The 13,337-nt window shown below is 42.5% G+C and overlaps 1 protein-coding gene across 3 annotated transcripts in view; it reads right to left on the minus strand.

Moving 5' to 3' along the window:
- Positions 1-2,198: 2,198 nt before the first annotated feature.
- The window catches only part of ALG9 (ALG9 alpha-1,2-mannosyltransferase), a 113,253-nt gene continuing 102,114 nt past the window's right edge, over positions 2,199-13,337 (minus strand). For all 3 annotated transcript variants that reach the window (XM_070803395.1, XM_070803396.1, XM_070803397.1), the window contains exons 15-16: positions 5,781-5,899; positions 2,199-5,497 (exon numbers count right to left, since the gene is read on the minus strand). In XM_070803395.1, the coding sequence (XP_070659496.1) occupies positions 5,460-5,497; positions 5,781-5,899 (157 nt within the window). In that variant the 3' untranslated portion in view covers positions 2,199-5,459. The remainder of the gene's footprint in view (positions 5,498-5,780; positions 5,900-13,337) is intronic.

Below are 13,337 nucleotides of genomic sequence, written 5' to 3' on the forward strand. Positions count from 1 at the left end.
CAAATCTGTTGGTTATAATTTGTTTCCATGCCAGGTCTATGCTGAACTCAGGGCTGAGGAGAGCCAAAATATCTTTCAGCTGTAAAAAACCACTTACCACTTGATATTATTGAATTTGAATATGTCACCACGAAGTCATCTTGCAGTTAGACTTCCTTTTCCTAGCAGGGCTTGTAGCTGGTAGGAACCCCACGCTTCCTCACACCTGGAGGAGAGGGCTCTCTGCCCCAAATTCATCAGAAGTTCTCCTGGGCTGTCTGACCCTCCAAAATCAAGTCACAATAAAATATTCATTAAGGGTACCCAATAAGGGACTCTGAGGAATCTGCCTTTGTGTGAAAGCATGTGTCCTTCAGAATTCCTAAAATATACGTAGCATTGAGCCTCATTCCGGAGAAGGCAATGGCACCCCACTCCAGTACTCTTGACTGGAAAATCCCATGGATGGAGGAGCCTGGTAGGCTGCAGTCCATGGGGTTGCTGAGGGTCGGACACGACTGAGCGACTTCACCTTCACTTTTCACTTTCATGCATTGGAGAAGGAAATGGCACTCCACTCCAGTGTTCTTGCCTAGAGAATCCCAGGGACAGCGGAGCCTGTTGGGCTGCTGTCTATGGAGTCGCACAGAGTCCGGACACGACTGAAGCGACTTAACAGCAGCAGAACCTCATTCATATCAATTGCTCTTTGAGCACTACAGGGCTTTTGACTTGCTCTATTTCCTATGGTCAAAAATTGACCAAACTGAAAGCAACAGCTGTATATTAGTTGTAGGTTTCTTTGTACTTTTCTTTATTGGCAGTAAACACAGTACCCAAATTTGTACCATTTTGGTTCAGTACCAAAATATTCAGGGAGCTGTGTTGAACGCTGAGAATACACAGAAGTGCGATATGGTCTTTGCTCCCAAGTGCCAACAATGTTCTTGAGAGACAGGTTTACAGGGGTTACAGGAAAAGGTTCTATGTCATTAGTAAAGCCACTAGATACTCAGGAGGGTTAAGGGCGTAATCACAGTAGTCTGAAGTCTAGAAAGGCTTCAATTAAAGAGAGGGAGACTCAAGCCTGCCCTACGAGTAATTAAACAAGAAGGATGACCTTCTAGATAGGGAAAAGAAATTCATTAAGGCTGTGCATCTCTCCCTCCTGGAATTATATTAATAAAACATCCTTCTCGAAAACAACTTGTGAAAAATAAACCAAGTTTCATGGACGTTTTGGGTCCTGCGGAAAGAAAACTAGTTAACCAGTGGTATTGGTATAAAAGGGCTTCTCTGGTGGCTCAGTGGTAAAAGAATCTGCCTGCAATGCAGGAGATGTGGGTGGAACCCTAGGTTGGGAAGATCCCCTGGAGGAGGAAATGGCAACCCATTCTAGTGCATTTGCTTGGAGAATTCCATGGACAGAGGAGCCTGGTGGGCATACAGTCCATAGGGTCACAAAGCTGGACACGACTGAGCAACTAAGCACCACACAGAACAGCCAGGTGGCTACTAGAAGTTATTGACTCTAAGGTGCGAGATACAGGAGTGATATTAGAAGTTCATTCACACACACATACACAAAGCTGTATTGTGCCTGACAAAGTGGCAAATTACCTAAATGTTAGATATGACTAGATCCCATTTCTATGACTATGGAGACTCTCATACTTTAGCCACCTGATGTGAATAGCCGATTCACTGGAAAAGACTCTGATGCAGGGAAAGACTGAAGGCAGAAGGAGAAGAGGGTGACAGAGGATGAGATGGTTGGAAGACATCACTAATTCAATGGACATGAACTCGGGCAAACTCTGGGAGATGGTGAGGGACAGAGGAGCCTGGAGTCCTGCAGTCCATGGGGTCACAAAGAGTCAGACACCACTTGGCCACCTAAACAACAAACAACAGAAGACTCAAAGTCCAGAGATTCTTAATTCAAAACCGTTAACGGGGACTCGGAAACTCTCTTGCAGGCACGATGTTGACACACTGGGTAGTTACCACTGTGCCTGGTTTTAAAACGAATCCTCACCGGGTTTTCCAGTGGCTTCTCCCCCGTTTTCAGAATAAACACGCTAGGTTGTTTGGTCTGCAGAGGGCAAGTCTGTACACTGCAGGGGAAAGCGGAGGGGATGGAAGGAGCTGAGCTCCTTCAGTTTCCAATCTTCACCAAAGATTCAAAAGCTAAAGAGAAAATACCACCTTAAGAAAAGGAAAATCAAACTGCCAAGATTTATTTAACTTTTTCTTTCACAGAAAATACAAGTATGTAATGTAAACACTGACATGTGAAATGAAGTACAAGCATTAGGAAGACAAAGGACCTGAACAATAACTCTTGCTTCAACACTGCAGTGCTTCCTGATTTCACTTCCAGCAGGAATCACAGGATTATACAGATTACATATCGGAAAAATCAAAGGCAACATCCATTGATATTTACCAAAACACCAGAGAGCCTCTGAAAATTCAACAATGCCATATGGAAGTCAGAGCTCTCTGCTGAAAAAAAAAAAGAAAGCTGAGCACATGTCCATTAATCTGTTTACCCAAGGCGTTTAATGTAGGAGCCTAAGAAATTAACACATGAGTTTAATTTGCCGGTGGAGGTGAAGATTAAGTGACCCCTCTTTTCCCTCTTCAGAGAAAATGAAATTAACCAAATTTAAAGCAGAGCTGCTCAACACTGGCCAGAAGACGGCACCATCACAGTGAATTATTTCAATAAACCCCACAAAATACAAAACACAATAAAAGATTTCCATTTGTGCTCTGCCCAAATGGTCAATCCAGATCCAAGGCTGTAGGATCACATAGGGTGTTCTTTCCCCAAAATCCAAACTAGAAAAAGATGACCCAAATAAGTGGTTGGGATCAAGAACCACCTTGATTTAAAACAGATGATCTGTTTCTGAACTTGAATTCAGTAATAAAGGGTGCAGTCTTCACTTTTCTATTATTATCTCAAGAGATTAAAATGTTTCTTTCGTATTAGATGACACCCACCAGTTGGCAGGTCCACTTTGATAACAGATGCTACTACACAAGTTGGTTCAGTAATGGAACTCAGCATCATAAGATCTGGAGATCAGGGAGCCCTGGAATTGCCAATATATCTACTTCCTATTCTTGCCTGGAGGCATGGACAGAGGAGCCTGGCAGGCTACAGTCCATGGGGTCACAAGGGTAGGACACAACTTAGCGACTAAACCAATACCACCTACTTTCTCACTCACCTCCATAATCAAAGATTCCCACCAATAATCTGTAGCCCATTATTCCTTGATAGTCAACAAACAATGGAGAAAAAAGGACTTCAGATACTTTATCTTCATGCTGACCACTGAATCTCTGGAGGAGAAATGCTACTTGCTCCAGTGTTTTGAGACACTTTCCCAGGCAAAGCTAACCTCCCTGTATTGCTGAGGTGGAGATGTTTTAATGTGATTATATGTCATGTGAAAAATACCTTCACAACAAACACCCCTCATTTTTATGTAACTTACCCAAAGAATTTGGCACAGTGTTCTGTAATTTCTTGCGCTCTTACTAAAGATATTTGTAGGACAGAGAAAACCAAATCAAGTTTTAAAGAGATAGCAACTGACATTCCCAAAGAACATCAATCATGACATTTTTTGTGCTACGTTACAGTAAGTTGTTGCTCAGCAGGCTTTTTTTTTTTCAAACCTGCAAGATGATATAACAGATCAGCACTGTACTACTCTGATTAGAAAAACGCCGCTCATCGTTGACCTCCATTACTGCACTTTCTCATTTACTTTTGCAGAAAAAGAGCTCTAGCCACTGTGAAGGACAGTTTACCATTACTGCAAGTATGGCAAGACATTTCACTAAAAATTCTCTATCCTGTAGTCAGACTATACATGCCAATATTTACCTTGGGAAACAGGAACCAAGTATTGAAAATTAAATGCCAGAAGTCCTTAAAGCAGTCAGTGGGACCCAAGTTTCTGTTCCCTCTCCAAGGAGGGAGCTCGTCTACAAGATCCAGCCCACCCCAGATATTCCGTCAGCGTGGACCCCAGTGAGGAGACTCTTTAAACCTAACTAGCTGTTTCTTGTCACTTCTTTTCTCCTCTCTGATCAGTTCCTATTGAAAATCTCTTCTCTTTGAAAAATGAAAGATGCAAACTCTGAAAAATTAATGCATCTTATCTGCAGATACTAAACATAATTACCCTTAAGGAAATAAGGCACTATAATGCGACCCCAGCCTGACTATAGGAATGGAAATGGAACTGATATTGGATCCTGTGTGGCTGCACAGAAGCTGGACTTCCAAACATGAGCATTGCTCTCCTGCCGCAGGCCAAGCTGCGTGCTGGAGTGCTGCTGTGATGGTCAGACCCACAGGCAGACCGGAGGCTCCACAGAACTGAGAAACCCAGATAAAATTCTTCCTTAAAAATAGAAAGTGATGTTATCAATCAGGTCTCTGGCCAGCCTCATCATTCCTTCAAGTAATGTTTTCATGGTCAAGTGAAGAGTATGGACGAGCGCTAGATGAGAAGTTAGGCAACCCAGATTGTGGTGCGAACGCTATTATTGGCTGTGTGGCCTCGGGCAAGTCACCTCACCTTCCTCTGCTCCCTGCCCTCTAGTCTTACTTTCTTCATCTGTAAAATGGGGATAAAACCACTTGCCTTGTCTCCCTCACGTCATGACTGTGCGGATTGAATAAGATAATGTGAAAGTGCTTTGTAAACTATCAAATACTGTGTGTGAAGGCAAAGTGAAATATATACTTATGTTCTATTTAAGTCCTTATCATTGCCTATTTGACTAGAGGTTTCCCATGCAGGATGTGCTTTGCAATAGAGAGACTCAAAAATAGATGCCATAAATATACACTGGTCTTTTTCACTAGGGCTGTTTAAAAAAGGGAGAGTCTTAATTTCCTCAGAAATGGTCTCAGAATAAATTACTTTAAAACGTGATGTCATTCAAACCCACCAACTGATAGAATTAATCTTCTCCACCTATGTCCTATACAGTTATAGTCTGGTCTGTTGATACCTTGACAGAGGGAAGTCTTGAATTCAAGAAAGCATGCTAAAACTGAAAAAAACAAAAACAAACAAAAACAAACACCAAAATCTCATAGTTACAGCTTGTTGTAACAGATTTAAATGAAAATAAGAGGCATCCTATATAAAGAAATTAAGCCACGGTTCCTCAAATGGTTGCCTTTTTCCTGAGATATCTCCAGGACAAGGTTCTAGTCCTGTGAAGTGCTTTAGAAAAGCTTAGTCTTGCTGGAGGTGAAAGGACATGTAGGTTGGCAACTAGGCTGTGCTCATTTTCAGCACTAGGATTTGAATGAGAAGGTCTGCTAGGAGCTCCCAGGGAGCTTGGGTGGAGAAGCCCACCCGGCCCCAGGGAGGCCAGTCCTCGGACACCAGGCCAGAGTGTGGAGAACAGCTCAACACTGCCATCCCATCCCAGGATTTTCAGCTCTTCCTGGAAGTTGGTTCTGCTCTTCTCCGGTCTAGTAAATAATCGAACAGAAGAGAAACAGTGAGATGCGGAGCAGCGTATCTGCCTGGACTGCAGGGCCTGTCTGCATCTGGCTGTACAAGGCGCACATGCAGAGCAGACACAGGCAAGGAGTGAGCGTGACTGACTGACCGGCCCAAAGCACCCAGACTCCAGCATTCGTGTCACACGCCTTTATTACACACGGTACAAGCGGTGGCTTGGAGGGTGTCCTGTCAGTGGGATCCCCAGTGGACAGGATGGGAGTTCTCTGGGACCACAGGCATGATGCTAACCTCCGCTTCTCTTCCTGGTTTGCTTTGCTTTCCGGGGTTTGAGGATGGTATAGTTTGCATACACTGTATACTGATCTGACAGGAAGGGAACGTAGAATGCCCGCAACAACCTTGAAGACCTGAAAAACAAGAGAGAAAAAAGACAGAATCTTAGCATTTGAGAGAATTTACTCATGGTACTGATTAAAGGAAATGAATAAAATGCTATGGTGAGGGTTATATTTTACATAAGCTGTACTTAGCTACTAGATCTTGATAAAAGACTTAATCAAAACCAAGTACTGGGACTTCCCTGGTGGTCCAGTGGTGAAGAACCCACCTTCTATTGCAGGGGATGTGGGTTCGAGCCCTGCTCAGGGAACTAAGGTCCCACATGTCTAGGAGTAGCTAAGCCTATGCGCCACAATGAAGACCCAGCACAGCCAAAAGAAAAAAAGACCAAGTACCTTCTTGCCTGAACCCAAACGACAGTCTCGGTAGTCTCGCTAATAAGCCACAGGATATCTTTCAGAATAGCTCTAGGTCTGCTTAGAATTTGCCATTGAAAAGTTCTAATTCAGTCAAAGAAATGTTATTACGGAAATATATTCTTAACACCTCAAGAGTTTGTGTACCCCAGAGACTGCAGAGATGCTAAATGCTCAAATGATCCTGATTCCAGCTCTAAGTTTTCCTAGAGAGGTGAAGAAAAAACTATGTTCTTGGCTTCCTGTGCATACTGTTCTGGCGATTCTCAAGTCAGAGTCCAGTCTTTTCTCTTTATACTGAAATATAGATAGGAACAGCTAAAACCCTGAATGGCTCACTAATTTCTAAAGAATATGAAAAATATCTCACATTTATTGAATACCTAGCACTGAATACGGAGAAGGCAATGGCACCCCACTCCAGTACTCTTGCCTGGAAAATCCCATGGATGGAGGAGCCTGGTAGGCTGCAGTCCATGGGGTCACCAAGAGTCGGACACGACTGAGTGACTTCACTTTCACTTTTCACTTTCATGCATTGGAGAAGGAAATGGCAACCCACTCCAGTGTTCTTGCTTGGAGAATCCCAGGGACAGCGGAGCCTGGTGGGCTGCTGTCTATGGGGTCGCACAGAGTCGGACACGACTGACATGACTTAGCAGCAGCAGCAGCAGCATTGAACAAGCCCTGGGGGAAGTGCTTACACTTTTTCAGATACTATTTAATCCATCCAACAAACCTATGTGGAAAGTGATATTACTTCTATTTTATAGATGGGAAAGTGAGACACACAGATTAAGTAGCTTGAGCAGGGTCACACAGTAAGTGATAAAGCCCTCATTCAGGTTCAGATTTGATTCCAGACTCTGCACTCCTACCACTCTGGTTTATCCTGCATCCCAGGAGACAGGCTAACAAGATTCATCATTTCCTAGAAAAAGTGGCAGTGATAGTTTTAAATTCTATATGCGGTATTACTTCTTGACTACGATTCCTGAGTCAAAAAACCAAAAGTTGGCCCAGAAACTGCCAACCTAAATGAGGTAGCTGAAGGGTGCTCCACTGCCAGTCCTTTTCCAGACTCTCAACTTGTAAATGTCATGTCAACGTGGCATTTGTACTGGCAGCCTACTTCTGAGTTTGGCAGACGCCCGCGATGCCTGCACACAATGGTACCGTGCTTGGCATACACACCTCCTAGAGATCCTTCCCAACTGGGATGCTGGCCGTGCGCTGTGCTCAGCAGAGATTCACTTCACTTCAACAGCTAACAGCTCAAGGGCTTTGATAGAGAAAAGAGGCTTAGCAGAGAGACACACGAGATAAAGCAGGGCCTCTGCAAAGAAATGAACAGGAGGAGGAAGCACCTACCTCAGTCAAAAAAGAAGTTAATTTTTCTTCTTTCTGTCCGCGCTGCATAGATAAGGGGAAGGTCAGGACAGAAAGCTGTAAGCTGGAACAAAGTCCCGCAGGCTTCAGTGTAGTAAAGAAAGGCTAAACTGAATGAAGCATCATTTCCATTCCAGGTGACTCCATGCTAAAAGCTTCACTAATACAGTCAGTACCTGTCTCCAGTCAACTCACCCCTTGGTATAACATCAGGTCCAATGGGCCCTATTTTACTTTTTTTGCTTTCTTTTTGGAACGACTCCTTACTACTTGGAAAGATCATTATTTTGTAATTTTATTCTTCTTGGAGTCTTCCAAAGAAGAAAGGAAAATTATACTTATTTTCAAAAATAGAATAAAACTCATTCTATCATGTAACTACCATATGGGTCCATTATAACCTTTTATAAATTTAAACTATATTAAAGAATCTTAGTGGTCTTTTTTCCCTCTACATCTTGGATTATTTACAACTATGCTTAAAAAAAAAAAAAAAAGACAGACAAATGATAAGAAAAAGAATGATGACATCCCCAAAAAGGATTATGCAAAAATGATATAATTACATTATCCTTCCATTTTTTCACTGCATTGTTCAAAGTATGCATCATCTTTCAATAAGGTACAAAAGATTTGTGACACTATCTTTGCAGCCTGCATTTAGCTTTAATTGAGCACAGCTGAGTTGAGAATTTAAAAATTTTCTGTCCATAATGCCAATGAGAAGAAAATCAACAGAGGAAGACACTTCACAATTAGACAAATCAGAAGATGAATGCGGAGACAGCGGCACTCGAGACTCTAATGATGATAGCGTGTATGTGTGTGTGTGTGCGCGCGCGCGCGTGCGTGCACGTGCACGTGAGTGTGCTCAGTCATGTCCGACTCTTTGCGACCCCATGGACTGTAGCCTGCCAGTCTCCTCTGTCCATGAAATTTTCCAGGCAAGAGTACTGGAGTGGGTTGCCATTCCCTTCTCCAGGGGATCTTCTTGACCCAGGGATGGAACGTCTCCTGCAGATTCTTTACCTTTTTTTTCTGAGCCACCAGAGAAGCCTATTTCAGGTATATATATTCAAAAGCAGGAAAACATGGAATAAAGATTGGGGTTGCTACATTCCAATTCTTACAAAAATTTCAAATGATGTTTTTTAAAACTATCCTTCCGTTATTACTGTTATTTATAAAATAATTTAAAAATATGAAAACAAAAGGGGTTATAGGCCCTTTTACAGACCAAGACAGTACCTGGTGAAGACAAGACAGTATGTGGTGACGACTATTTCTATGCTATTTCTATGCTAACTCCTTGGTCATCACAAGGAATTCTGAAAGAGATCATTTCAGGAAACCATCCAGGGTGATACATGGGACATGTTATCATCAAAAATACTGACCTCCCTAAAATAGAAGAAGGGTCACTATGCATTACTGCTGAATGCAAAAGGCAAGCTGAAACAAAGGTAAAAGAATAATGGAGACTGGGACAAAATATTTACCGTATACATAACAGAGGAAGGGTATCTAGAATATATAAATTATATATATATATATGGGCTGGGCTTCCCTGGTGGCTCAGATGGTAAAGAATCTGCCTGCAATGCAGGAGACCCAGGTTTGATCCCTGGGTCAAGAAGATCCCCTGGAGAAGGGAATGGTAACCCATTCCAGTTTCTTGCCTGGAGAATTCCATGGACAGGGCAGCCTGGTGGGCTACAGTCCATGGGGTCGCAGAGTTGGACACTACTGAGCAAGTAACATGTATTGGGGCTTCCTGGGTGGCGCAGCGTTAAAGAATCCACCTGCCAATGCAGGAGACACAAGACACACAGGTTCTATCCCTGGATCAGGAAGATCCCCTACAGGAGGGAATGGCAAACCCACTCCAGTATTCTTGCTTATGGGACTGCAATAACCATATGAAATGATGTTCAATTTTACTAGTAATCAGGGGAACATAAATCTAGATATAATTTTTCAACAATCAGGTTTGCAAAGCTGAGAAGTATGACAGTATCAAACCCTGGGGAGGAAGGAGGAACCCGATACTGCCAGTAAAAGTGGAAACCTGCAAGAACCACTTGGAGAAGCAGTTTTAACAATACCAATAAAACAGAAATTATGCTGTCTCTATGACATAGCACATGATTTTCATTTTGTACTTTGCACCATAATGCTTTTTTTAAAACAACCTACTTTACCATTTGTTACAATAGAAAAATTCAAACACAAACAAAAGAGATATTTAACTTGTAATAATTTTTAAAGCTATGACAAACTAGACAGCGTATTAAAAAAGAGACATTACTTTGCTGACAAAGGTCCATATAGTCAAAGCTATGGCTTCTCCAGTAGTCATGTATGGATGTGAGAGTTGGACCATAAAGAAGGCTGAACGCTGAAGAATTGATGCTTTTGAACTGTGGTGTTGGAGAAGACTCTTTGAGAGTTCCTTGGACTGCAAGGAGATCAAACCAGTCAATCCTAAAGGAAATCAACCCTGAATATTCATTGGAAGCATGGATGCTGAAGCTGAAACTCCAATACTTTGGCCACCTGATACGTAGAGGTGACTCATTAGAAAAGACCCTGATGCTGGGAAAGACTGATGGCAGGAGAAGGGGACGACAGAGGATGAGATGGTTGGATGGCATCACCGACTCAACAGACATGAGTTTGAGCAACTTCAGGGAGATGGGGAAGCACAGGGAAGCCTGGCATGCTGCAGTCCATGGGGGTTACAAAGAGTCGGACATGACTGAGTGACTAAACTGAACTGAGACAATGTTTTAAAGAGAGGAAACCTCAAATCCTTAAAATGAACAAACATAAAAACCCTATGTGCTTGCTACGTGTATGGTTTTGTGTGCTGGCCCTGAAGACACAAAAGCCTCTGTTCTCAAAGAGCTAATAATCTACAGTTGGAAGAAAGAGATTATGAGTGATATACAATATGTCTCTGTGTTAGTTGATCAGTCATGTCTGACTCTTTGCGACCCTGCCAGGCTTCTCTGTCCATGGAATCCTCCAGGCAAGAATATTGGAGTGAGTAGCCATTCTCTTCTCCAGGGATCTTCCTAACCCACGGATTGAACCTAAGTCTCCTGCGTTGCAGGCAGATTCTTTACCATCTGAGCCACCAGGGAAGCCCAACTATAATATGGCAAATACTAAATAAAAATAGCTAATATAGAAGTTCAAAGTGATAATACACATATTCAGAAGAGAGGATAAAAAAAACACTGAGGGTTGCATAAGTGTGGAAGAAGCATTTATTATACATTATTTTATTTGACCCATTCAACATTTCAAGGTATACTAAGCAAAAAAAAAAAAAAAACTTGCTGATCTATAACCAAATCTATAGGCATCTCAGATTAAATTCTCTGTCGACTCAGCAACAATTGGAAAACGGCTTGAACAAAATCCAGACTCTGTAATGATCTACAAGCTGAAGGAGATGTAGCCCTCGCTAACCTGTCTCTCTTCACCTTGTACCATTTTCTTCCTTGCCCACTACACTCTCCCCACACCAGCCTCCTTTCAAGTTTCTCAAAGTTACCAGTTCTTTCCTACTATGATTTCAAAGTCCCATTGAATGTGTGGTTTGGAATAATACATTGCTAGGGACAAGCATGTATCTGACTCAGATACATCAAGAGACCCAAGAAGAACTGGGATTCTCCCAAGCTTCCTCTGCGTGCAAGCATAAAAAATTTGGCATCAGATTCTAGATAATGTGTTCAAGAAGCATGGAGGCATTTCTAGTTAGACCTGAACACAAAGCTATATTAAAGGTGAGAACTAAATATAAGGAAAAGTTAAGAAAAATTTATAATCCAAATTTGGTACTGGAAAAATCCTTGTTTGAAGATGAATCTTCCTTTCTCCTGCAGATTTTGCTTATGATTGTTAATTATCTGTCTTTAACATGTAAAGCCTCTACTTTCTTCCAGTGGATGAAATGAGTAAACAATCAACACAAACACTTCTGTGCTGGGATGGGAAGAGTCTGTGTTTTTGTTTTTTCTTTTTAGCCAAAAGAGCAAGTTGGCTTGAATTCTTCACTTTTAATACTATGGCTGCTCTTCTAGATTAATTTCTTTCTCATCTGTAGCTTTACTAAATCAAGCACAACTGGGGCTGTTCAAATCATTATATGGTTGCTGGAAGAACAAATCGGTTATTTGTCTCTGTGAAAGAAGAGAGCAGTTGAGCATTGGAATAACGTGCATACGCACACATTCATACTCATGGAAACAAAGATCAGACTGAATCACAAGTTAGAACCAGACTAATCCTGATCGAAACTCATGTAACAGTGTGTGTAATAACGTGAAATGCCAAAGCACTGCCCCAGAAAGCACAGGCAGCATAAATTAGGAAGGCGCTAAACGGACACTGAAGCACTTCCCCTCCCAGTGAGAAAGTCACTCAAGCAATTCAAGGATGAAACAGACATGGACAAAACGACCCCTGAATGGCATAATTAGCCGACAGCTCAGAACGTTTTCTAATTCAATTATCAGCCCTATTTATCAGGGCTGGGGGGCACTCTGCTGTGGCGATTTCAATCTGCTCTTGCTGACGTCCGTGGAAGACTGCCTGCCAGTCCCTGACGTCACCAGTGCAACAGGCCCGACGCAAATGCTGGGTCAATTTTTAATTTTAAAGAGAAAACATCTTAAGTACTCAGGCTGTCTCCATGATTTTTGTCTGTCTCTCCATCCATTCATCTACCCGTCCATCCAAACATTGCTTATTCCTGTGAACCTGCAGCCTGGGCTCCCTGCCAGTTCTCTTTCTTTTTCAAAGCTAGTTCCTTCTCTTTTTGTTTTTGTCTCTGTCTCTTGTTCTCCTGCACTTAGTTCAGTGACAGACTTCCACAACCCTCAGAACAGAGCTGGCCTTTCAGAGAAGTCTTTAGTTCTGAAGAGAATCTCACAATTCCCTCAAGATTTACTCTTAGCCATGGCCAGTCCTGAGTCTCATATCAAGCAGTTTAAGAACTGCTCAGAAGGCTGATAATGCAGCAAAAATGTGGCTGATCTTTAATATTCTTTAATAGAAAATGTGGTGAGAGACATTACCCTCATGTTAAGACAGAGGTTCAGTTCAGTTCAGTCGCTCAGTTGTGTCCGACTCTTTGCGACCCCATGAATCGCAGCATGCCAGGCCTCCCTGTCCATCACCAACTCCCGGAGCTCACTCAGACTCATGTCCATCGAGTTGGTGATGCCATCCAGCCATCTCATCCTCTGTCGTCCCCTTCTCCTCCTGCCCCCAGTCCCTACCAGCATCAGGGCCTTTTCCAATGAGTCAACTCTTCACATGACGTGGCCAAAGTACTGGAGTTTCAGCTTTAGCATCATTCCTTCCAAAGAAATCCCAGGGCTGATCTCCTTTAGGATGGACTGGTTGGATCTCCTTGCAGTCCAAGGGACTCTCAAGAGTCTTTTCCAACACCACAGTTCAAAAGCATCAATTCTTTGGTGCTCAGCTTTCTTCACAGTCCAACTCTCACATCCATACTTAAGTACTGGAAAGATAGAGGTAACACTTACCTATTTTCCAAAGTAGAGAAACATGTATGTTAATGTTTCCCTGGAATGCCAGGCCCTTGAAGACAGAACTTACTCTGACCAACTGCTGTACTGCAGCTTTTAGAACAGGCTCATTAGGCTTCCGGTTCAAGATGGCC

This window comes from Bos indicus, chromosome 15, assembly GCF_029378745.1.
Source record: "Bos indicus isolate NIAB-ARS_2022 breed Sahiwal x Tharparkar chromosome 15, NIAB-ARS_B.indTharparkar_mat_pri_1.0, whole genome shotgun sequence".
NCBI classification, from domain to species: Eukaryota; Metazoa; Chordata; class Mammalia; order Artiodactyla; family Bovidae; genus Bos; species Bos indicus.